This window comes from Plectropomus leopardus, chromosome 10 (assembly GCF_008729295.1).
Source record: "Plectropomus leopardus isolate mb chromosome 10, YSFRI_Pleo_2.0, whole genome shotgun sequence".
Taxonomy (NCBI): Eukaryota; Metazoa; Chordata; class Actinopteri; order Perciformes; family Serranidae; genus Plectropomus; species Plectropomus leopardus.
In genome coordinates, this window is record NC_056472.1 from 31,881,598 (window position 1) to 31,907,762 (window position 26,165).

General features: G+C 38.0%; 6 protein-coding genes across 6 annotated transcripts; 3 read left to right on the forward strand and 3 right to left on the reverse strand.

Annotated features, from left to right (window-relative positions):
- Window positions 1–3,161: 3,161 nt before the first annotated feature.
- On the reverse strand, window positions 3,162–7,320 carry crygs3 (crystallin, gamma S3). Its single transcript, XM_042495146.1, has 3 exons — window positions 7,303–7,320; window positions 5,057–5,299; window positions 3,162–3,428 (listed from the first exon to the last, which is right to left on the reverse strand). The coding sequence occupies exons 1-3, from the start codon at window positions 7,318–7,320 to the stop codon at window positions 3,162–3,164; spliced, it is 528 nt and encodes a 175-aa protein (XP_042351080.1).
- Window positions 7,321–9,598: 2,278 nt separating this feature from the next.
- LOC121948654 (gamma-crystallin S-1-like) lies at window positions 9,599–11,281 on the reverse strand. The gene is made up of 3 exons (XM_042494054.1): window positions 11,263–11,281; window positions 9,962–10,230; window positions 9,599–9,871 (listed from the first exon to the last, which is right to left on the reverse strand). The coding sequence occupies exons 1-3, from the start codon at window positions 11,279–11,281 to the stop codon at window positions 9,599–9,601; spliced, it is 561 nt and encodes a 186-aa protein (XP_042349988.1).
- A 1,667-nt stretch (window positions 11,282–12,948) lies between these two features.
- LOC121949432 (gamma-crystallin M2-like) lies at window positions 12,949–14,183 on the reverse strand. Its single transcript, XM_042495116.1, has 3 exons — window positions 14,175–14,183; window positions 13,754–13,996; window positions 12,949–13,224 (listed from the first exon to the last, which is right to left on the reverse strand). The coding sequence occupies exons 1-3, from the start codon at window positions 14,181–14,183 to the stop codon at window positions 12,949–12,951; spliced, it is 528 nt and encodes a 175-aa protein (XP_042351050.1).
- A 3,026-nt stretch (window positions 14,184–17,209) lies between these two features.
- On the forward strand, window positions 17,210–18,085 carry LOC121949204 (gamma-crystallin M3-like). Its single transcript, XM_042494828.1, has 3 exons — window positions 17,210–17,218; window positions 17,384–17,623; window positions 17,810–18,085. Exons 1-3 carry the CDS (start codon window positions 17,210–17,212, stop codon window positions 18,083–18,085), a joined length of 525 nt encoding a protein of 174 aa, XP_042350762.1.
- A 3,431-nt stretch (window positions 18,086–21,516) lies between these two features.
- LOC121949199 (gamma-crystallin M3-like) lies at window positions 21,517–22,231 on the forward strand. The gene is made up of 3 exons (XM_042494824.1): window positions 21,517–21,525; window positions 21,611–21,859; window positions 21,950–22,231. The coding sequence occupies exons 1-3, from the start codon at window positions 21,517–21,519 to the stop codon at window positions 22,229–22,231; spliced, it is 540 nt and encodes a 179-aa protein (XP_042350758.1).
- Window positions 22,232–25,076: 2,845 nt separating this feature from the next.
- Window positions 25,077–25,812, forward strand: LOC121949200 (gamma-crystallin M3-like). Its single transcript, XM_042494825.1, has 3 exons — window positions 25,077–25,091; window positions 25,209–25,451; window positions 25,534–25,812. Exons 1-3 carry the CDS (start codon window positions 25,077–25,079, stop codon window positions 25,810–25,812), a joined length of 537 nt encoding a protein of 178 aa, XP_042350759.1.
- The last annotated feature ends 353 nt before the right edge of the window (window positions 25,813–26,165 follow it).

The following is a 26,165-nucleotide window of genomic DNA, read 5'->3' on the forward strand; positions in this document are numbered from 1 at the left end:
TAAAGTTTGAACCAAAGATAATAGCTCCTTACTTTTTTCCTGCTGGATGATAGTGACAGTGCTGCTCTCTGTTCAATCGTTGCCTTTACAGAAGCTTCCTTCTCATCCAGCCTTTTTGGGGACTTTGTATAATAAATCCATACTCATAGATCCCGTATTGATTGTCCTTTTGTGCATATTTCATCCATAATCAGTCATTTATCATTGCTAGCTTTGATGCAAATGGCCATATTTGTTTTCCCATAATGCACTGGGAGAGTCTTTTGGCCAATCAGAGGTTCCTGTGTGCCTGCAGGGAGGTCACTCCAGGTCACTCAGTCCTTGTGATGTGGCCCTCTGTCTCACTGCAGACAGAAACTTTCAAGAGTGGCATAAGTAATGCTGCACACAAATTATATATATATACATATATATACCTTTAGAAAAAAATATAAAAGAAGAGTCCCAGTTCGGATGTTGGCTGATAAGACCTGACTCATAGTTAGTTTGTCCTAAAGGTGTTGGGATCTAGTCTTGAGATCAGTGCTCGCAGTACGTCAGTCCTCCACACCAAACTGCAAAATCTATGTTGGACTTTAGACTTAAGATTCAAAGTAAACATAACAGTGCACATAAGAATGAAATTATGCTGCCATTAGCTCAGAAATAGTAAAACTAATAAAAAAAGAAACACAATATATAAAAGATAGAATGATAAATAAATACATTGATGGAAATTGCACATATGGATAATAAACTGCACACATGCGTGAATATATATTGCAGAGCTGTGGTGAATTCACAGGTGTGAATAGAGAATTAGAGCATGTGCAGCACGGCGGGAACAGCAGGAATAGTTCAGGTGTTTACAGAGCTGCAGCTTCGTGACTGCTGTCTAAAATATAACTGTAAGATTTATGTCAACTGAAGCTAAAGGGACAGAATCAAACAGACCCAAAATACAGAAAAGCATCTGTGCTGCAGCTCCAAACATGGTCCACAAGAGGGCGCACACTGGCTCACAGTGATGCCTGTCTCCCCCCTGACTCCCCCCCTCTGCCTCCCTCCTCTCCCCCTCTGAAAGCATGAGGGGCTGCAGTAAACAAAGAGGCTTTAGAGGTGAATAACTGCAGCTGGGAGAACGTGCTGGCTGGACTCTCTTTGTTGCTGTCGGGGTCACAGCGTTGTTCCAGTGAGCCGAGCGTCAGCACTAACAGCAGCTGGCATGCTCCAGGCTCTTACCGGCAAATCCCACTGAGTCATCAGCAAGCTGCACCTCTTTGTCCGCAGGTTTAGCTGAGCTCTGTGACCTCCCTCCTGGACTCCCATCAGCTGAGAGTCACAGGACGGGCTGCTCTGACGCTCACACACACACACACACACATGCAGAAATACAGTGTGTGCAGGCACAGTGACCATCACTTAAATACAACTCATCTGATGATTTTAAATGTGGCAGCATTGTTTTTCTGCAGACATTAGTATTTCTGAACTCTCTGACACTTAAACAAACATGGGGAGAAGGAATGAGCAAGTCAGGGAAATGATCCAAAAAATTGCAAGAATTTATAATTTATAATAAAATTATCTTACAAATAAGCACACAAAATCCAAAACAAACAAACAAAACAAAAACAGCGAGTAAAGAAAAGAAAAAAACATGAAATGGACTGAAAAATGCTTTAAAAGCAATAATAATTCTGTAGCATAAGTTTAAATATACACTCTAAAAACAAATTATTTGGCCAAACAAAAAAATTCAACAGATTGCATCAGTTTTTTTGAGTTATGACAAACTTGAAATCACATGCAACGAGTGCACTGCATTTAAAGGGAATAAGCTTCTCTTCCACAATCAAATGCATATTGAAGTAGCACTTACTTTACAACTGACAGTAAAACATTAGATTTTTTGCAAGGAAATGTCCTTTGTCTTAACTGTCTGACTTTGCATTTTAAGTGAAGTTGGAGAAAAGTTCAATTATCAAGTCAATTTCATTACCTTATTAAAGCTTAAATTCTTGTTTTAAATCAATTAACACAGAAATTTGAGTTTAAATTGCACACAGTATTAAGCTGGTGTCATTATCAACATTATTATATATATCATATTTAATTATTATTTTTGCACTGTCCTGCACCTCCTAGAAATATAATGAATTGTTTTTTTTGGGGTTTTTTTCTTTTACATTTACTTTATTTTGGTTTCTTAAATGCTTATTTTCACTTTTACGTGTGCCTGACATGACAAAAAAACACATTTTGAATGCAAAGCTACACTTTGTTCAACAGCTTTTCAAAATGAATATCAGTACAGGTTACATCTTGTTAGGTTATGTTTCTGGTTTGTTTGTGAGCAGCATTGTTCAAAAACTACAGGACCGACTGTCACTAAACATGGACAAAAGAAAAACTCATCAAATACTGAAGAGCTTTGGAATCACAGAGTGGATACACAAATGAATTTTCGGTGCTGTGAACATTATGAGGTAGAGCGCTTGGCGCCTGCAGTTCAGCATGTGAGTGTTTGTGTCTTATATATGTGGACATAACGATGCAATTCTTGCAAATGGTGGCTAATTCTGTGTCGCTGCAGGATCTGTGGAAACGATCCATCATCCACATATTTATTCTAAAGATGAGATACTGAAGCAGCGACAACTTCCACATTTAGAAACCAACATATAGTCATTGTCAGGGCAAACCTCGCATCTCCACATTTTTACCATTTCTCAACCAATAATGTATTTAAAAAAGCGTATGACTAATTTAAGCTCCATTGGATCCCTTGAAAAACATGTTTTTTTTCTAATTCCTGAAAAATAGCAAGTTTGGAAAAAGGAGGTTTGACAGCAGCGATAAACTGCTTAACGTCGATAATTGTGTTACATTACTGTTTTTTTTAATAGTAAAAAAGGGTCCAGAGTTGCGTAAGTGGTTGTGCAGTTTATTGAAAATAATCACGCTGTGAGAATTTCAGCTTTTATGTTTTCTGCTTATTTTAATTGTCTCAGAATTTCTTTGTAATTTACATGAAATCACGTCTGAAGATCAGCAGTTAGTCTCGCTGTTTCCAGCAGAAACACAAACACAGAACGTAGATCGATGAACACACTGAGTACATTTTTTTAATGACATTTCCAAACAACAGTTATGTACAACATGAGCTAAAAGAGAGACGTCTAAAAGTCGTGGACGCGGCGGAAGGACCCCACGTTGGGGTTCATGGCCGCCCACTCGGTGAAGCGGCGGTACTCTCCCCTCTCCAGCAGGTACTGACGTCCGCGGTAGTTGGGGAGCTCGTAGAAGACCCAGGGGCCGTCCTGCACCTGCGCTGAGTGAGCCTCGTGGAAGTTCTCGGGCAGGTCGCTCAAATCTTCACTGCACTCCAACATCAGACCGTTGAAGTCGGGACGCTCGTAGACACGAATCCTGAACACACCAGAACCCTGCAAGACAAAGAGCAGGAGCTCAGTCCATCTCCGCTCAACGGACGACCACAGACAGCGACCGGGCAGCAAAGACAGGAAAATATCTGAGCACACTGTATACTTTTCAGTACATTAGTATTTGCTTTACATTGCATCTTCAGAGTTTCTCTGTTTTTTTTACATATTCTAATATTTAGTATCTTTACCAAACCTTTAACCCTTCAGTATTACACACACACTCGAATCGCTCTGCGCACAAAATACGATTTTCAAAATCAAGCTTTTAAAAATATTATGCATTGATATCATTTTCGACTTTCATTGAGGTTTTTTTTTTTTTTTTACTAACATCTGTCCGAATCATAAATATGAAATATTTATAAATTTTCAGAATTTTAACCCTTTAAATACCAGGTTTGATGCTGCTGCGTTTCTGATGGAACAAAAAACACACAAAATGATATACTACATGCAAAGTAGACTATTATTTATTTATTTATTTATTTATTTATGATTATCACAGTCTGGGATATGTCAGTGATTTGCATGTATGTATTTTCTGCATATGGCAAATATGGTAATGACATCATCTGGTAGAAAAAAGTAGAAAAAAATGCATAATCCAAGGCAAAAGCCCAGAATGACACCCAGAAATAATACAATGCATAATTTTATGCTTTGATTTGATTTGCACTTAATTGTATGAATTTAACAGTTTCCACAGTGTATTTTGGATTTATTATAGGAGCTGAGCTGGAAATTCCAAGACTAAACAAGAATACACAATCCTGCCAAAATGTATGCCATATGCATGAACACAGCCAAAATTGGTCAGCTGAGAACGCAGCCAGACAGAACCGCTCACGGTGTTATGATACACCGCCAGATGGCTGGACGGCACCTGTCGCGTCCACATGATACGCTGTAGGACGGCGTCAGGTTGAAACGCTGCTAATAACAACGTATAAATATAAGGAACACAAAGGTCACTATAGGGCAGGTGGCAGTGGATGGATCCAACACACCCAGGACTTTCATGCACGAGTCCAGTGTTAGATTTCTGTCTGAATGTGATGTTTTTTTTCTCTACATCTGCCCATGTGCTCTTGTTCCTCTTGTGCTTTTGTTGCCTAAATTTTGTTTTGTGCTTTTTAAAAGTCTTGGCATTGGTAGCAGCATCCCAGAACTTTAACAAAGGGACACCGATCGGGGTAATACTGACTTTTTAGCTCATTTTCGGGCCATGTCTTGTTTAGTTGCTTGTTGCCTTCCCTCCATGTTTTTGAAAGAAATCAAACCAATTTGCTCAGGCTTTAAAGGGTCAAAAGTCAGGAACTCGTCATTATAATAAATCTCATAAGACATGACTATAACATAACTTTTAACCCTGAAAACCAGGAATTGCGTTTCTGGTATGATTTAGAAGTACTTTGGCTAAGGTTAGGGAAAGACCGTGGTTTTGTTTAATGTTAATAAAAGTCTTGTAAATTTTGGACTTTTTCAACTTAACCAAAGTCTTCCCCGAAAGTCTTGAAAGATAAATATTTCACACAGTAGTCATTGTGTTTATTGGTCCCGTAATGAATCTGTCAGGTGCATGTTATGTTCCTCATCGCTCTGGATTTATGTTTTCTGCGAGAACTCACGCTGCGTACGATCCGGCAGGACCTGATGCTGTCGTTGTAGCCCATCCAGCGCTGGTAATCCGAGTACTCGCCCCGGGTCAGGATGTACTGGTAGCCCAGGTAGTTGGGCCTCTCGTACAGGACCCAGGCGCCGCTCTCCACACGGACAGAGTTGCAGCGGCTGATGTGTGCGTTGAGCTCGGGACAGTCGCTGGTGCACTCGTAATATCGTCCCTGAAAGTTTCTGTCCTCATAAAACATAATCTGGAAAAAGACAACAGGTGTTCAGTCTTTGTGTTTTATTCGCACGTTTTTAGGAAACGTAAATGGTAAGGCTGTCAAATTAATTTTCAGATTAATTTTCTAAATTTTGATTAGTTGCAGAATTTCAATAGTTAATCGTATTTTTAAATCATGTTTTCAATTCCGTTATTCTGCATTACAAAACAGTCTTGAAGTCCATATTGACAAAGTATGCAATTCATACCAGATTGTCTTGATTAGAAATTAAATGACAGCAAAAATCTGCATGGGAGGATCATAAAGTGGGCAGGTCTGTAAAGGGGAGAATTATGGGTACCCGCAGAACCCATTTTCATTCAGATATCTTGAGGTCAAAGGTCAAGGACCCCTGTGAAATGGCCATGCCGTTTTTCTACGGCAAAACCAGCAAAACTCAGCCCAGTACAACCTCATAACGACAAGAATCTCAGCCGGCGATTAATGCGTTTTTAAATTTTTTTATACTTACAGTTAATGCATTAATGCTGACCGCCTTAATAAAAAGTAAAAACATACATGTGCAGGTGAGGTAGAAACCCACTATGGACTTATAAAAAAAAATGAAAGGTTGAAATATAAATATTAAATAACTATGCAAAAATTTAGTTAACATGCATATATTCTAAATCCCTGTTCACATTGTAAATTATGATTAGCTCCTAATAAACACAGCACTATGCTAAAAAGAGAACAAAAATCAGTTATTTATCTCTAGATTCTGGATATAAACATGGACGCAGAAAATCATTCATCATAGGGTGATGAATGGATATTCTAAACTAATATATATGATCTGTTTCATAATAGACTGAAAACAGTGTAAATCCACATTTGATTAAAATGCTTTGTGTTTAACAAAAATGCTGCTGTTGGAAAAACTTGAGTCTGAGGAGGTCAATTCTCCAACAGCTGAAATATAAAGAGCTATGGTAAAACGTTTTAATATTCAATCAGTAGTTGCAGATATCAACAATGTTTTTGTTTTTTGTTTTTAGTTATAATTCCAAAACATCTGTAAGGAAATTTGAACTGGTAACATTTCCAGTGAAAAATATCCACAATTTCTCACAAGTGAAAATGTTAATTCTCAATATCAAAAGTAAATGTTTTACTACTAGAAATATTCTTTTTTTTAGATATCTATAAATACATTACAATTTCACTTAACTTTTACCATTGACTTCTATTCTAAATCTATTACAAATGTCTATAATCCATTTTTGACGTGTTATCAATCCAATCCAAACTATCCATGATGTCATTTTGACCCGCTGTAATTATTAATGATGATTAATTATATCTACAATTAAACTCTTACAAGTGAAAATGTTGATATCTGTAATTGGTCTTACTGTAGATAAATCATAAAAATGAAATTGTTGATATCTAAAACGGGTCATTACATTTGCACTTATAACTATCCTTTTTTCAGCATGTGGAAACTTTAATGTGGATATCTGCAGGCATGTTCAGATTTATTTGTTTGTGAATAATGGAGAGGGGGTGGGATCAGATAAGTTTTCTCTTCTTCCTATTTCTTTTTCGAACAGTAGAACTGACTTTTTTTTAACTGTTTGCAGTTTTCTTTTGTTGGTTTGTATGTTTATGGGGGAGTGGGGGGTGGGAGAGGGGAGTACAATCAATCACAAAAAATGACTCGTAGTGAAGAAAATATCTAAAAATAGGTTTGGAAAGGTTAAAATGTAACTCTACATGTGAAAATATATTTGTAACATTTTAAAGTTTGTTTGCAGATTTATTAAAGTAAACTTTTAACTGCTCAAAATTACATTTTGAGCAGTTAAAAGGTCATTTTTACTGGTGAAAACTAAATTGCAACTCATCCGCCCAACTTATTGGTTGTTAAAAGGGGTTGCCAAAGAAGAGCAACTTTTTTTGCGACTGACACTGGAGTTTCGATGTTCTTGTATCAGATCAAATAATGCAGACAGCTGGTCACATGATCTATCTGCTCGTCTGCTTACCTTTCCCACACGGTCCATGTTTGGGCCTCACACCAACTTTTGAAGGCCGTTTGTTAATCCCGCCTTTCACATACACAATGTCGTCTACCGGCCCGGTCCAGATTTATATATACAGTGTATGTGTGCACACTGAAGTGCACTGCCAGGGCCATCATTGTCATTTTAATTGCCTCAGCATTTATATGTGCAATGGCTGATGCTGCAGTAGTTTTAAAAATGCTCGCCTTCATGCAGTGTTTATCCACAACGGCTGACCTCTTCATCTGCCAATGCCTGATTCCAGAAACGAGTTATTGATCCAATTAAATCTTCTCTCCTGCAGCTGATGTGAAGTCAGCTAATGGCCACTCACTGCTGTGGCTTTAACATCTGTGTGACAGGTGTGTGTTCACACACTCTGACCACACGAACGCCTCAGCACACAGTCTGCTGCCGAGCTCTGAAAAACCTGAACGGCTCATTATTATGTTTTTATAACAGCATAAAACAGCATGAGTCATAACCGAACATGGAGGACGATATTCTCGCCGCATGAGAATTGTCAAATCTTGATAGCTGTCCTGTATGATTCAAGTAGAGCTGAAACAACCATTAATCCATCAGTCAATCCACAGACATGAATTAACAGTTATTTTGAGAAATGCATATTTTCAACCACATACAGTACGGCAAACGTTTGATATTTCCAGTTCCTCCAACGTAAAGATTTGTTGCTTTTCTCTTGTCTTTACTGTGAAGTCTGACGGGTTGATTTGACTTTTTTAAATAAGTTAGTAAATATAAGTTTAGTCTTCAGTAAACATAACTTAAGACTAATTGTTATGTCAACGTAATAAGTAAACATAAGTAAGTACAGACAGAAAAACATGAGTAAAGGTATGCATACTTTTAAAATAAACATACAAGTAAAGACAAAAACCATGTAAGTAATCTCTGTTTACTTTAGGTTAACATAAGTCAAGATCAAAAAGAAGTTAAATTGTGTTTACTTAATAAGTAAACACAACCTTTGAACTTTTTAAGACAAAATTGCACGAGTTTGTAATATTGGTAGTTAAAGACAAAAAACATAAAGTAATGTTTACTTCATATCTAAACAAGTGATGTGTTTCTGTATATGTAAACATTAGTAACATAAGTAAGTTATGTTTTTTTAGGTAAAACAAAGACAAAGCATAAGTGCAGAAGAAAAAAGTAAAGACAGAAAAACTTAAGAGAGTAAAGAGAGAAAAACTTAGATTATGTTTACTTAAGTTAAATATGAGTAAGTTATGTTAACTTCCCAAGTAAATGTAAGTAAAGACAAAAAACATCTGTTAAGTTGTGTTTACTTAATAAGTTAAGAGAAGTGAAGACAAAAAACATAAGTAGTTATTTTTACTTTAGATGTTAACATAAGATAGTAACGACAAAAAAGTTCTGACTTATTGAACTTTTATTATTTATTAATGTGCGTCTCATGGATGTGAATGTTATGTTTTTGAGCTTTTAATCAAAAGTGATTTTCTGTCACTGTGTCATCGACAATAAAGTTTTCTTGATTCTTCATGAGTAAACATATGTAAGTAAAGACAAAAAACACAAGAACAGTTTACTGTAAGATTAACCTGTTACTGTAAACTGAGCAGGTCTGTTTTGGGTCTTGGACTGTTTGTGTGTGCACTCTTCAGTTTCTAAAGGCCAAACGATCGATCACATAAATGACAGTAGTTTGTAAGTTTTACTGGCAAGAATCCTTTAACTTTTCATACAGTTTTGTGTTTTGTGTTTGGGCAGAAATCTGTCAATGTCCCACAGTCTGCGCGCAGGCATTTCCCTTCAATATACGCGACAATTAATTAAATTAAAAGTGCACCTTTGTATAACACAATACAGTTCAACTGCATCACAAACTACATCCTCTGAATGGCCATGAAGCTGACTCAGCACTTCCTCTACACTCTTAGCATAAACTGAACATCAGTATTTTGGGACTTGGATGCTGAATTGGACTTCTTCTAGCTCAGTTGTACCTAATACTCTGGCAACTGGATATATTTTGCTTTAATCTTCTTGGAGGACTTGAAAACCTGTGATAGTTTGATCAGAACAATACGTTAAATGATAATGATAATCTTGATGCACTGTGTATGTATGGCCAAAGTAAGTTATTAATAGCATCAATATATCATTATGTTTCTTTAAATTATTATTGATATAAGAGAAGAGCTGAATTAATCTTCACACAGACACAAACATTTGCATCACATTCATTTATTGCAGCGAATCTCATTACAACAAACTAAGTGGTTGAATTTCACAGCTCCATGATTCTTCTGATGGAGCCCACCACTGACTTCAGAGCTCCCCACTCTGAGTGGTGTCGGTAGTCCCCTTTCTCCAGCAGGTACTGGCGACCACAGAAGTTGGGGTGTTCAAAGAAAATCCAGGCGCCCTCCAAAACCTTGCAGGACTGGACATCATGCCTGAGCCATTTCTCCTCGATGGACTTGGTGTTTTCTGTCAGCTCCAAAGATTGCCCGTCAAAGTTTGGCCGGTCAAACAGCCTCAGCTTGCACGGACCTTTGGCCTGAAAACAGTGAAAGAGATCATCTTTAAGACAGACTGTGTTTTTAATTTTTTATTCATTTTTTTTTGCTGTTGCATTGTTATGACTTACATTTTTGATGATCCTGCAGGATCTGACACAATCATTGAAGCCCATCCAGCGGCGGTAGTCGTTGTACTCCCCTGGACCAATCACATACTGATAACCCATGTAGTTGTTACGCTCGTACATAACCCACCAGCCACCCTCCACCTTCACCGAATTGCATCGGTGGATGAAGGCCTGCAGGTCGGCAGAGTCGCCTTTGCAGTCGTAGGACTTTCCCTTGAAGTCCCGGTCCTCGTAAAACACAATCTTGAAAGAACAGACATAATTACACACTTGTAAATGAAAATGGGGTCTTATGTCCTTTAACAAAACATCTGATGTCTCTGTTCCTTGCACCAAATTTAGAGAATTATTAGCTCTTGCAAGTATAAGAACACACTTAGAATACTGTGCTCACCTTCTCCATCTGTAGCTCTTAAAATACTAGATTCTGTAACAAACGCAGTACTCTTTATACATGGCAGAGACAATACTACCAAATGCATGGTTAGCAATGCCTGTAGCAGTTATTACAATTGAAATATTCATCTAGAGTCTGCCCATTGTTCTTACGCACTGAATTGCCTGTCTGCACACAAAGGCTGTTTAGCAGTGCCAAGTATCTAAACCTCAGTCGCTGCTCAGTCCAAACTGATCTGGACCACTGCAATAAATCTGTTTTGTTTATGCAAGTTTTTATGTAAGCTATAAGCTTTGAGCTGCATTCAATTAACAAAAGGTTCAATACACACACATTTCAACATCATTACCTTTTATTATTATATCATTTACTGTATGAAATAATACCAAATAAGCCATATAACATTACTTACATTAATTCGATGTGTAGGATTACTCACAATTCATGCATTTCAAGGAAAAGTGCAAAGTCTAATAAAACAATATTAAGCTGCAGTAATTAAACTGCACATTTGTAACATCTAGGCTCTACTTCCTATGGAAACTTAGAAGGCTAAATTCCAGAGCAAGATCCTGGTTAACTTCTACAGAGGAGCAATAGAAAGCATACTGACTGGAAACATCACGAACTGGCATGGTTCATGCACGGAGTATCTGCTGCCAAACCACCAGACTACAGCGCAGCTTCATTCCCCTGACTGTGAGACTCATCAACTCCTCCTTTAACGCCAAAAGATGTAGCAGGATCTAGGGACCAGTTTTAACTTGTCTACCTGGTACTCTGCACCTTGAACCTTGTATAACAACTCTATCAGTCTGTTCTCATGCATTGTTCGTACAGACACCTACCGAAAGTAATGCACCAAATTTGTCATGAGCAAGTAATTTGTGTGTAGCTCGCGTACCTGGGCAGGCTTCGATCATGCAGCAAACTGGCTTACAGAAGTAAAGAGGGAAGAAGTCCCTGGAAGCGGTCAAGTTAGGGTGGTGGATGGGTCACATAACATGGGACGTTCCCAATCAGACTGGTGTTCGGTGGAGTAAAGTGAATTTTAAGTCATTTTAAGGTGTGTCGTCACCATATTTCATTTACTTGCCTAAACCTAACCTACGTAACTTTACGTTAAATGCATAACTTTATGTTAAGTACATAAGGTTATTTGTGAGGTACTTATTTGTTAGCTATTACACAAACTGTTTTGTGCGTATTTTTGTAAAATATCATACAAATTATTGTATGAGGACCCAATTGCCAGTAACAAAAGAAATGTTGGTTTTGTACGTTTCTGCAAAGCATGGATACGGAACATTTTCACATTATTTTATAGGGCTTGCATTGAAATTTTATGGTAAAACTTAATGTTGAAACTTTACGTTTAAGCAACGCTCTGGCTAGTGTTCGGTTAGGTTTGGTTAAGCTATAAAAACACTAAGTAACAATAAAGAAAATAAGTTCTTTGGAATGTGTAAAAACAAGATTTATTTTACTTTGTACTCATTTTTGATTGTCTTTTGCAGAACCACTTTCTGCAAACTTCTGCAGGAAGTTCGGAGATGTATGATAGACCTGTGTTGACAGGATGGACAAAAAGTTTCTGTTCTTTTAATGTCTAATGTACACCTTTTAGTATATAAATGTCATCAGATATCTTGGATTTGTCAGAGTTTCTTTTTGTATATGAGCCTTAAGATTGTAATTGGCAATATTTTAATTAAATGTCATTAAAATATTTATGGAAGTATTATTATGTGAGTATTTTGTCATTTGTATTTTGTTGGACAGAAACAAATTAAGATGTAATTTGAAACAAAATACTTGCTTGTATTTGAATTACTTAAAAATACAATATTTGCTTTGACTGACAGAAACGGTCCAGCATGCACCCTGAATTTGCAGCTTCCCACCTACAACTGACCATTTCAGATCTTAAATCTGGTAAATTAGTACAGCTTTGCAGTGTAGGGGATTTAGGGTCAGACCCATATTGAGGCAACTAAATTCCTAAAGTGTGATAGTATCAGTTTGTAAAGAATGTTTTTATGTGTTTTTTAAATGACGAATTATCTGTATTTTAAATTAAATACATTTTCTCATACCAGTATTTTGTGTTTTATTTTGAAACATTTGATGAGCATGCATTTCTAACAAGATGCCTTTAAATGCTTTTAATGGAAATTAGAAGATGAGACTGAAAACCGTTGAAGGTGTCAGGCACAGGACCTAAATGATAAAGGAACACAGAGGGCGCTGTTATGGGTTAGAAATGCTTTTATTTATGTAAGTGCAACACTCAGGGTTCTGGGGAGAAGGACGTGTCAAAATGGGAGAAGCAGGTGGGAGGCTAAAGGGTTCTGGAATCTTTGCCTTCTGGAATTGGGAACTTCTTGAGGCGTTCTAGAACTTCTTCAAGATTCCGGAACGTCAGTGGGGAATCTGGAAAAATTTGGAACCGTTGGAACATCGTAGAGGTTCTAAAACTCAGTGTTCCAAAACTCTAACTCTAGAACTCCTAAAATTGTCGAACTTTGGTGTCCTGATCGTTCAGGTGACTCTTTCAGGAGGCTCCGAACCCTGCATGGTTGCTGCTATTCTAGAACTCTGTGATCATGCGGAAGGATCCAACAGCAGGGGAGGTGGCGCCCCAGTCTGTATAGTTGTGGTACTCGCCACGTTCCAGGAAGTACTGGTGTCCGTGGTAGTTGGGCTGATCGTAGACGACCCACGCACCATCCATCACCACAGAGGAGTGGGCCTCCTGGAACTTGTAGGTCTCGTAAACAGATGGGCAATCCTCAACACACTCTGCTGTCTGACCTCCGAAATCCTTCTTTTCGTAGAATCTGATCTTCCAGGACTTTCCATACACCTTAAAAGAGTTAGAAAATTAAAAGTTAATGAAATTACGTTTGTATTTTAGCGTCTGAATTCTTTGACCTATTTCTGTTGCCTCGTTTACTTTGAGCTCACATAAACAAATGGGTTTCTTGGCTGTTTTCCTGGTTTCCTTCAATAACTGATGTGCAAGGGCATGGAGATAAAGCGCCCTGCTGCCAAATCATGAGCCTTTTATCTCTCCTTTTTCTCTGTTGGCCTTTCACTGATTACTGCTTGGTTGGTGCACTCTGTGGTATTTCACTGGAGCTGGGCACTGTGCAAATCATTAACCCAAAAAGTTTCCCCAAATCATGCTATGTCCTCGGTTTTATGTTAATTACTACCCAATTTGACGTTATGTTTTACCTAATGTACAGCTTGGTGGCCTAAGTTTATCCCAGCTTAAAGAAACTGGTGTATTAACAATATCATGAATAAGACGACCACTGCTACAGGATTAGTTTTATAGCTTTTATCTGTCGATTGCGTTTTAAAAAGCATCTACTGGTTATTGAGCTTACGTTTTTGATACAGCGGCATGACTTGATGCTGTCATTGAATCCCATCCACTGCTGGTAATCAGGGTATTCCCCGGGGCTCAGGATGTACTGGTTGCCAGTGTAGTTGGGACGCTCGTACAGCACCCAGCAGCCACTCTCCACCTTAATGGAGTTGCAACGGCTGAAGTAAGAGCGCAGGTCAGGACAGTCCGCGCTGCACTCATGGCTTCGCCCTTGGAAATTCTTATCCTCGAAGAACACAATCTGGATGGAAGGAAACATACAAATCCCGGTAAACTTTCATTCCAGCATCGGAGGAAATACAACAGCATACCATTGTGCCTGGCTGCCATTAAAATGACTACCAACTAGACAAAAGACCGTTTGCATGCACTACAGTTACTGCCTGGAAAACCGTTAGACAACAGCAGTTGCTCCTTACCTTCCCCATTGTTGATGATGTTGCTTGCCTCCAACCCAGCTGCAGCTGTGATGTGGTTTATATCGAAAAGCAGAATGTGCAGACGAGGGAAAGCTTTTGTCATCTAAATGAGCCTGATTTGCATATCAGCAAAATGGTTTAGTCAAGTTTGATTTCCCTTTGTCCACATTTGATGGCCTCATATCAAAGAATTCCAAAAAATTGGCATGTAAAACTTATAAAGGCCAACAGCCATCTTAAATGATAATTGTGTGTATTGTTTCCATTGAGTTCTGCCCTATCAAATGATTACATGTTCTGTAATTATTATTTTTGGAACGGGAAATTATTCGGTAAATTGTCTTCATTTTTATGTCTTACGAGATAAGAGAATAACAACAGTAATGCATTCTTTAACTCTTGAACAATGGTTGGCACCGGTAAATGTTAGCTCTACGATGTCTGGTCTCCTGCATTATTTGTCTTGTACATTATTCTTGTCTTGTCATCTACATTATTCTTATCTTGTCTTCTAAATTATTCTCATCTTCTACATTATCTTGTCTTCTTCATTACGTTTGTCCTGTCTTCTACTTTATACAGGAGACAGGTTGGTTTAACGAGTTGTTGGTTGCAGATTATCAGTTAAGAAACAGCATGAATGAAAAATGTAAACAACAGAGATGACAGAAGTCATTCTTGGTCTTAAGTTCTGCAAACATATTTATCATAACGAATTATTTCATTTAACCAAACATCTTTTTTTTGGCGCTAACAGTCACATTTCCGACAGTTCGATCACAATGGAAGCTGCAGTGTTGCCTCCTCGGAGGTGAACTCACAACAGAGATTTGATGGCAAGGAAAGCACAGACGCAACTAATCACATTACCGATGGCCTCGTCAGGTGGCGTGCAGCCGGGATCGATGTTATCAGTTATCAGAGAAAAGTCTAACTGAGACAAAAGTCAATCACAAAAACTGTTTTCCCCTATCCAACAGTGTTTGGCTGACAGCAGAGGAGAACAGGATGTATAGTAAGAAAAAAGTCCCGATTTAAATCCAGTGCTATGTGTTTAATGTCCACTGGCATGATCTACAGACCACTGGGACGCCTGGATGCACTATAGAGCTTTTACTTGTTAGAACTGAAAAACTTCATTAAACAACAGCCAGCATTAGTGTCAATGGTGGGCTTTTGTGTTATTAATGAATGAAGGCCACTGCAAAAAAACTGACCTGAAATTGATGCTTTTTTTTGTAGATTATTCGGATGAAGGCCAAGTTAATCATCGCTAAAGGTATTCTGCATATTAGGATCTGAATAAACATATACGTGTGAATCTAAATGACTAGTTTTTAATAAAATATGAAAAATGATGTATGTTTTTAGCTTGGTTTTTACTTAAGTTGCCTCGTCATTTGTTGCCTAAGTCTTAGTCAGCTTTTCTACTATTTCTCTTTTAATCCCTTGTGTCTTCTAACCATACTTGGTAAACATGGCTTTTAATACACTTTTTTTACTCTATGTTTTTACTTTTTTATGTATAAATTTTGTTTTACTTGATTTTCTTGTGTTTTTGACTGTATTTTTTTAATGTTGTCACTGCTGTACAATAAATTGCACCTCTGGGGACAAATAAAGTTCTACTTGACTGATTTAGTCTTTTGATTTTTACTTATTTGAAACATTTTATTTTTTACTGTTGTAATTTTTAGTCGTTACTTTTTCTCTGTGCTGTTTAAATCCTGCTCTGTGAATCACTTTGGGCTGCATGACTGTATGAAAAAGTGCTTTATAAATAAACTTGGATTCAAAAGAACAATATCCATAGCTTTGCCTTAATGTGGTTGCAGCTTTAACTGTGTTTTTTTGGTTCTATTTGATGCAGAACATAATTATCTAAAAGGAAATGGTTTTGCAGTACAGTAAGTCTCATGTCAAAGGTTTTTAATACTATAAACACGATATTTTTCCTTGTGTTTCATATCAGTTTCAACCAAACACTTACATTGACCTCATAAGTCTCTTCCAACTTTGTTTTTAAATTGCAAGTCACGTCCATTTCAAATGAAACCATACGTCGCTACTCGTTTGAATTTTATTGCTTAAATCAATAAAATGATGGCAGACTGCCATTCAGCTGCTTGAATTTCAGGGTCCTGGAACGGTGCACGTTGGCTCACTGTCCTGGCTTACTGGGACAATTAAACTCAGCAGAGCTATCGCGAATGTTTATTATAAATAATGACTGTGTTTTTCCTGCTTCGATGGGTCAAAATGTCCGCTGTAAAAAAAAGGCCTATGACAACAATACTGATAGAAGTAAAAGTATAATCCCAACCATAAAACTACTGAGACAAAATACCAACCTTTTGCAATTTTTGTTAGCAAAAGATACTAATTCACTCTAAATATATGTGGACCAACACACACATGTGCTGCAGGCGTTAAAATGCACAAACACAGACATCCCTGAGATAAAACTTATGTTTCTGGGCATCCAGAGAGTTTAAGGAATTAGAAATGCACAACCTAAAAATAGAAGGAGCTCAAAGCTTCATTTGTCAGCTTTACCGATCACGCTCTGTGGTTTGGGTGCATTTCAGGGCAAATATAACACTGAAAACATGGATTAATTGTGATAAAATAGACCTGCAGCCATTGGAAATGTGTTATCTCCTTAAGACATCGATGGTCTAAACTGGTGACGCATTCAAGCAAAGCATGACTAATCTGTTCCGACACTCGGCTGAAAGTGTGATATAACTCCGTTTTTTTTCTTGTCACTCTAATCTTCTCCAGTCTGAGAAATGTACAAACTGCCGCTCAGTCCTTCTCCCTCCTCTCCTGCCTTGTGTCTTCCACCCATTTCCCCTCCCTTTGTTCTGGATCATGATGGCACAAATGAAATTAACAGCGATCGCAGAGCTGCTTATTCATCAGCTTCCACATAATTTGAATAACAAAACCCTGTTACAGCGCGTATAAAGTATAAAAGCCGCCTGGCAGCCGCAGGTTGTTGGACAGATTCCCACAAACACAGATCATCAAACATGGGCAAGGTATGTAGAGAGTAGGCCAGAAAACAAGCACTTTAAAGTTCAGGAGGCGCTCGGGGTTAACAAGAGGGAAAAAGATAGACCGATCTCAGCTAACAAAAGTACATTTTGAAATGGACAAATTTAGGCCGATTCCAAATCCAGTTGTGTTTTTTTTCTTTTCTACAGATCATCTTCTACGAGGACAGGAACTTCCAGGGTCGCTCCTATGAGTGCATGAGCGACTGCTCCGACATGTCCTCCTACCTGAGCAGGTGCACTTCCTGCAGGGTGGAGAGCGGCTGCTTCATGGTTTACGACCGCCCCAACTTCATGGGGAACCAGTATTTCCTGAGGAGAGGGGAGTACTCTGACTACATGTCCATGGGCATGAGCGACTCTATCCGATCCTGCCGTTTGATTCCTCAGGTATGCACGGACTCTGAAAAGATAAACGTACCTCTAAATGAGTGATCTTTCATGTCTAATCGAGTTACAATAGTCAAATCAGTTGCTAGTTTAATTTATTTTCCTGTTTTGCTGTTATATGTGGGTTAGAAAGTAAATGTCTAAAGAGAAAGACTGCAAATTCTTCCTCTTTTTATTCATCAACAGCACAGGGGCTCCTACAGGATGAGGATCTACGAGAGGGAGAACTTCCAGGGCCAGAGTCACGAGCTGATGGACGACTGCGACAACATCCAGGACCGCTACCGCATGTCCGACTGTCAGTCCTGCAACGTGATGGACGGCCACTGGCTGATGTACGAGCAGCCCCACTACAGAGGCAGGATGATGTACCTGAGGCCCGGCGAGTACAGGAGCATGAGAGACGTGGGATACAGCGGCATGAGGCTCAGCTCCGCCAGGCGTATAATGGATTCCTGCTGAAGCAGAGAGAGAGAAATGTGCTGTTGAATAAAATGAGAGCGGAATCAAACGTCACTTTGTAATCATGTTGTCTTTTATCAACTAAAAGATGGAGTTTAAAGGTTTAATTTGGCAGAACTGGTGTTTAAAGTGGGTGCAATTGTCCGGCAGTATTACAACTTTAAATGTGCAAACTCCAAATTGCACGTGTTAAATACCATCAGCGATGGATATAAAGACAGAAAAGAGGCATACACATAACCTAAACATACTGTGTAATGAGGTTTTATACACCCTAGATATTTTCACGGTTTCACTTAGTCTGCATGACCATGATCACTATTACACTCTATTGTAGCTGTAAGTCTGTTCTAGTCAACTTTATTTATATAGCACACTTCACAGAGAGTAAGCTCAATGTGCTTTACGCACAACAAATGTGCACAAAAATAGAATAAAAAAAGGTTGTGAATGCATATTTATGTATATACAGAGAAAAAAGAGAAAAGAAATAATAATAATAAAAGAAATACATAGTTGTGGTAGTCACTTTTATGCTTTGCAGTTTATCATTAGTGCAAAACAACATATGAAAGTGTTATTTTTAACAACTTTGCTCATATTAAGAGCACACATTTCCAAACATAGATGAATTTTCAGCACCATGAACTGAATACATATTATACACGCAGCTGCTGTCTATAGAGAACAGAACTGTGCAGTCACGCCGCTCTGATCTGCAAAGATGTTTCTAGACTACAAAAAAAACTCTTAAAGGGGACCTCCACCAAATTTACACACAAAGTGCAGCTCACTCTTCAGCCCGTGAAAGCACTATTGTACTGTCCTTTTTGCTCCTGACAATAACCCCGAAATGACACCTTTTATGATGATCCGGCATGAACACATCAACAAAACGCAGACAAATAAACAAACAATACAAACCACACACAACAAAGTGACAAAGACACACAAAGGGGGAGAAATTAGCAGCAAGAAAATAATAAAAGGTTAACAAGCATATTATGGTTAGTTAACTCCGATAAAACCTATTGCTGATCATTCACGACCAAAATGCTCCTTGACGGGTGACCGTACTCATCTAAGCCTCTCATAGAGAAGAATTGACAATGATTTATCAAAATCAGTAATGTCTAGATCCAAATTTGATTTTGAACTTTTTGAGCAGATTCTTGTGAATCCTCAACTTTTAAAAAGTACAATACTTAAACGAGACTAAACCTTTAAGAGATGTTTCCAATTTCCATGAAAACTCCTCAACACTGGTTTTATACTCACTTCATTTGTGACTTTTTTTTCCTCAAAATATGTTGTTTGTGTGCACAGGTGTAGATATCGGGGTGACAAGCTGGGGACGCGTCCCCGTCAATATTTAGAACATCTGTCCCCCTTTATAGAAAACATGACAGTAGCAGAGAACTTTTGTTGAGACAAAATGAGGCATTTAGGTCATAAATTGATGCAAAGAAATGCACAAATTGGTGCATCAAAATTCCTCAGAATGCAGGAAAATTGAGTGTTTGGTGTGCAGAAACCCGTTTCCCCACTGTTAACACGAAACCTGCAACTATGAATCACAACATCATCAGTCAGGGATTACAGGTTGAAACGTCTGACCAAGAAAATGTTGAAAGAAAGAAAAAGCTTGACCAAAATTGGGGAGTAAAACCAGAATATATGGGCTCACAAATTTTATTATTGACCTTTTTGAAGACCCAATTTATGTGAGTCCCCTACTTTTTTTTAAGTACAACTTGCTAAACACTAAATTGCTGGACTTCACCCACCTTTAGATTTTTTTTAATCTCAGTGAAAACACGTCCACTTTGTTGCTGTTATTTGTGTTCAGTGTTTAAAGCAAGTAGTACTTCTTATTTTTACATTCATGCTTCAATAAATGTTTATAACGGTATTACGGTATTCTAGTTTTTAGTTACTTTAGTTTTAGTTTCTAATACAAGCTATGCATTTGTGCTTGCTCCTATAAACATGAGATCAATTAAGGGATTTTCTTTTTCTTTTATTATATTTGTGCTACTGAGAAATTAACACAAATAAACACCTTAGCCAGAAAATGAGGATAAATAATCAATAAAAGTATAACGCATGAGCTCATTTGCAAATTTTGTCTTTTTTTCTTCTTTTTTTGGTATTGCACACCAGATGGCATCGTCTTTTCATTTTCTCTTACACTAATGCTCTCAACAAACACTCCAATCCACTCCATATTTCCTCTTAGTTTTGCTTCTTTTGAATGTAGTAAAGAAAACAAAAATTAAATAAATAAATAAAAATAATGGGTCCTTACACAATGACTCCTGACTGTCTACCAGTCATGATGGACACCCATAATATTTCAGGATCATTTGATCTCCAAACTTTAAATCGACATCGCTGTGTACATTAACAGCATATATTCAAATCACACTATAATATCAGGTCCAGTACTGAGAGTACAAATTTAATGTATAAATGGAACATACATAAAACCTGCTGATTCCTTATAAATATCCATTTTTATGTTGTCTGACAAAATGTATTTTGTGCAAATACATTTTATTTGACCGAGCGGGTATGTGTCCATATTTGACTGGTGTGTTATTTGAAATATCAGTCTAATAGAATGACAGTAATGTAGGAGGTATTCAGACACTTTACTCATGTAAAAATTACATTACCAAAGTGTAAAAATACAAGTAAAAGTCCTGCAATAAAAATGACACTAAACAAAAGTATGTGAGGATGATGATTAAAATGTACTACACTTAAAGTATTAAAAGTCAACATTTCTATAGAGCTATTTCAAGAGTTAAAGGTGCTGCTGAAAATACAGAATCATAAAATACAACACTATAAAAATGTATCCTTTGGGTGATCTTCTGTTAAAAATTATATTATAAAATCATTAAAACTGATGTATTTATGTGTAAGTGGCATTTTACTGTTGTGGCTCATCAAAGTGAAGCTAAAAAACTATTTTAATAACTTTTTTGCTCTTTAATCTATAGAGAATGTGCCATATTTTATAACAAAAAGTACATTTTCCCCAAGAGTGGAGGTCTAAAATAGCAGAAAATGTAAAGAGTTAATGTATGTGAGCCTTTAGTTGGTGTTTAACTGCACTGCTGTCACCACAGACTGAACACTGACAGCACAAAGAGTCCCAGCTGACACATTTGCTGCCGTCACCCACCTGTCCCCCATAGGGAGAGCCGCTGCACTTGGCACCGCACCAGATGCATACAGTCTGGAATAATAACCATTTACAGACCGATTTAACAAACATCATAGCCCTGTATGCTACGCTGCTGAGTAAGATGTTCAAGACAATGGCTCCATAGATCATTTAGCTATCATGACGGGTATAAAAGTGACCCACAGTTTGGCTGGCCAAAGTAGCAGTGCAATCAGGGTCAGGACTGAACACCAAAATGGGCAGAGTAAGAGAGCACTTTTATGTTGCGATATAGGATGATTCATTTATGAGGTTTTTTTTTTTATATAAATGTGTTGTTTTGTTTTCAGATCATTTTCTACGAGGACAAGAACTTCCAGGGTCGCTCCTATGAGACCAGCAGCGACTGCGCTGAGCTGACCTCCTACCTGAGCCGCTGCAACTCCTGCAGGGTGGAGAGCGGCTGCTTCATGGTCTACGAACGTCCAAACTTCATGGGCCACCAGATGCTGGCCAGGAGGGGAGAGTACCCCGACAACCAGCGCCTGATGGGAATGACCATGAGCGACTGCATCCGTTCCTGCCGCATGATCCCCATGGTAGGAAGTCTGGTGTTTACTAATGACGAAGATAGTAATTTAATTTAAAATAATTTCCGATCATGAGATCTGTCTTTTTACATTTTACAGCACAGAGGTCCATTCAGGATGAGGATCTACGAGAGGGAGAACTTCAGCGGTCAGATGAACGAGGTGATGGACGACTGCGACAACATCCAGGACCGCTACCGCATGTCCGACTGCCAGTCCGCCCACGTGATGGACGGCCACTGGCTGATGTACGAGCAGCCCCACTACAGAGGCAGGATGCTGTACCTGAGGCCCGGCGAGTACAGGAGCATGAGAGACATGGGAATGGGTCCCATGGACATGAGGATCGGCTCCATGAGGCGTATAATGGACTCCTGCTAGAGAACACAACAGGCTCCAGACACAAAAATCAACAAATATTAATAAAGAATTTATAAATTGGGTTTCAAACAAGTGAGCCGGAGGAAATTTAGGGCACAAAGTTTTAAAAAATATTGCATGAATTATCAGCATCTGACTGTTCCGGTTTGTCAGAGGACGGTTCGGGCTGAAGTGAATGCTGCTATTTTAATAACTGTATCCCATAGCCAGGTCAAGACTTCTTCTTCTTCTACCTATGAAATGTGTTATGTCATATTTGATGCACGTGACAATAAAAATGAATTTCAAAGGATGAAAATGAGAGCTGAGACTGTGCCTGAATTTCTACACAATAACTGCAATGATACACGATGCACTAGAGTTTGTAAAAAAAATACAGTAAAAAAATAAAAACTATTGCAGGTGTTCCATTAGGATATGGCTATTTAGTCTGAAAGTGATGAAATTGTATTAATACTTGTAGTATACATAACAGGTCAAGACTTCTTCTTCTTCTACCTATGAAATGTGTTATGTCATATTTGATGCACGTGACAATAAAAATGAATTTCAAAGGATGAAAATGAGAGCTGAGACTGTGCCGTGGGGTTTTTTTGACAAAAGGCATGTGAATATTTAAATATAGAATATAGATATATATAGATTTTATATACTACATATATATATAAGAAAATAAAGAATTTTAAACTGACGGTTAAATGTGGGCCTGTCCTTTAATGGATCATTAGTTATCAAGTTATCAAGAATGTTAATGTTGAGCGGTGAACTCATATATTTCATATATTTATTTTAGCTTGCTGCTTACATAAAAATAAATATGACATGCTTTCCATGTAACCTCTGCTTTGGTACTTTTATTGTTTTGCTCTATGAATGCATACATTTTTAAAAGCATTGTATTTTATGTCTGCATCCGCCACCAGTGTGCAGTCATTATAAGAGTAGTTTTAATATATTAATCCCTTTACAGTAGAGACTTGATGTTCTGTGCAATAAGGCAGAAAAATATATGTGCACACATTGTTATTGACATCAGAAATCTGCCATAATGAGTCAGAAAATATTATATATTGACAATATCATGCATCCCTACTCTGTGCAGAAAAATGGATTCATCTCTAAATAAACCTCATCATCCATCTTATCATATTTATCATTACAGCTACACGCACAGCAAACATATTTGAAAGGTGTATTAAAATCCCAAAAATCTAAGTTTTTAATTTCATTTTTTTAGTTGACATTTTGATCCAAAGCAAAGTAAGTGCATTCAAATGTGCGGATGCAACTCCAAAAAGTGCAACAATCATGCCAGTACAACTTCATCAGATTTGCTGATCTACTTCAAGTGCTGCATTTCATCAACTAAGAGCAAGTGTTCATGAGTTTGACCAAGCAGCCATACCTAATATCCAGAGTCTCTAATCTAATTTAACTGTAATTTGCTTTTTTCAGAGTAAAACCATTTTCTACCATGTGTCAGACAAGCACTGGGTTCCAACAGCTGCTTCAAAGTTGGTCAACATCAAACAACAACCTCCAAAATGAAGCCAAATGTGAAAAGAGCCAAAAACCTGCAGTTCCTCTAATGGCCGCTTGAGGCTGGCGCCAAGAGTGAGTCAATCCTCATAGACCCCTATGTTAAAATGTCCAACTTTACAGCAGAAATAAACATGTTTACAAGCTCTATAGCTAATTTTAACATTCAGGACAACTTTACAGAGGGTGAATTTTTAGAAAACTCACCCGTTGACTTTTATGAAAGCTTAAAGTTACGCATTCTTAAGGGCTGTCACATAAATGGTGTATATTTAAATCCATCTGTCGCTTCTTTACAGCTTGAACCTCTCGTCCAAATATGGTCCCATCTGGCTTAAAAAAAGATGGCGATAGCTGAAGTGCCGAACTTGAGGATATAAAACAGAATTCCACAATCCGATGGATGACGTCTCGGTAGCTATGTCTGATATTAATACAGTTTTTGGGTAAAATATGTAGAGTCATTTAGCTCGAAGTCTTCTGGCTCCAAATAAACTGATATAGCGACGGCTGAAATGCAGAACTTGAGGATTAAAAAAATGAAAGTCCACATACAGTCCAATGGCTGACGTCACAATAACTATGTCGATTATTAACATAATCTATAAGTAAAATATGAAGGCTCAAAGTCTGTCTATTTCCAAAATGTACAAAAGGTATTTATTTCTACAACCCCTTCAAACCTAAATGGCAAAAAGTGTAATTTGCAAAAAGAGCCATAAGAGTGTGTATAATATTTATGTCTTTCTTACCTTCTTCAATTTAAGTTAAGTCTGTTTGGTTTAGTTTACTAAAACTACAATGTAAACAACAGTCCACTCAAAGAGAAATTTACCAACTGTACCAAACAGCAAATAAATGTATAGCATGACATATATAAATGAATATATCCATTGTATGCACCTATTTAATAACACATCAAACTTTCAATGATATGTTTCTTTAAATTGATATTGAATTACATTTAAATGCAAATATTTCTAATCCTTTAGTGAGTGAAATATCCAGTACATTGTGAAAGATAGAGGTGGCTGCCATATTACAGTTGGAAGCTTCTCTTTATATGTTAACAATACTGCATGTGTACAGTACATGCATTTCCACCAGAGTGGTATAGTGCTAGATAATAACCCTTTAGCGCCCTGACTGCTCAGTAGGCTTCTCTTGCATGTTGCTGGCTCAGGGATTTGCACAATAGAAGCCCTACATACTTTTTTCACATTGAGCAAGTATAAAAGTAACGGTTACCACCGACAGGAATACACAGCAGCCACAGCTCAGGCCTGAGGACCAACCAAACACAATCATGACCATGGGCAGGGTAGGTACTGGGAATGATGCCTCCATTTAAAAAACTTTCAATAATCTCAAATTTATTCTTATTTAATTGTTAATGGATATTGATTGTGGTGGTAATGAAGCATTGTTGTGCTTTCAGATCATCTTCTACGAGGACAGGAACTTCCAGGGTCGTCACTATGAGACCAGCAGCGACTGTCCTGAGCTGACCTCCTACCTGAGCAGGTGCCACTCCTGCAGGGTCGAGAGCGGCTGCTTCATGGTCTACGACCGCCCCAACTACATGGGAAACCAGTACTTCATGAGGAGGGGCGAGTACGCTGACTACATGAGCATGATGGGAATGTCAGACTGCATCAGGTCTTGCCGTACCATCCCCATGGTACAGACGCATATTTATTAACATGATGGTATTTCCGTCAGATATTTTCGAATGTTTTTCTAATATTTTTTTCCCTCTACAGCACAGAGGATCCTACAAGATGAGGATCTACGAGAGGGAGAACTTCGGTGGTCAGATGCATGAGCTGAACGACGACTGCGAAAACATCCAGGACCGTTTCCGTATGAACGACTGCATGTCCTGCAACGTGATGGACGGCCAGTGGCTGATGTACGAGCAGCCCCACTACAGAGGCAGGATGATGTACCTGAGACCCGGCGAGTACAAGAGCTTCAGGGACATGGGCATGAGCGGCCAGAGGTTCATGAGCATGAGGCGCATCATGGACTCCTGCAACTAAATTTTTAACTAAATAAAATCTTTCAACTCTTCTATTTTGACTTTTGTTTCACTGGTTGTTTTGAGGCCTGAGCAGTGCTGGAAGGGGTGTCAAGGGGGATGAGTTGGGCAAAGGTGGGTGTAAATGATCATGAGGTCAATCCCTATATGTGGTAAAAAAAAATTCATGCCTTTAAGAACTGCAAAAAAATAAAAAATAAAGACTATAATTTGTACAATTTGTTTTGTCTTATCAATTTCAGGAAATTATTATTTGATGGTATTTAATTCAAATGCCAATCAATTTTATCTTGGTTAAGTTTACAACCAGGCCTAACTTTATATCTGTTAAAAAATTAAATAATTAATTTAAAA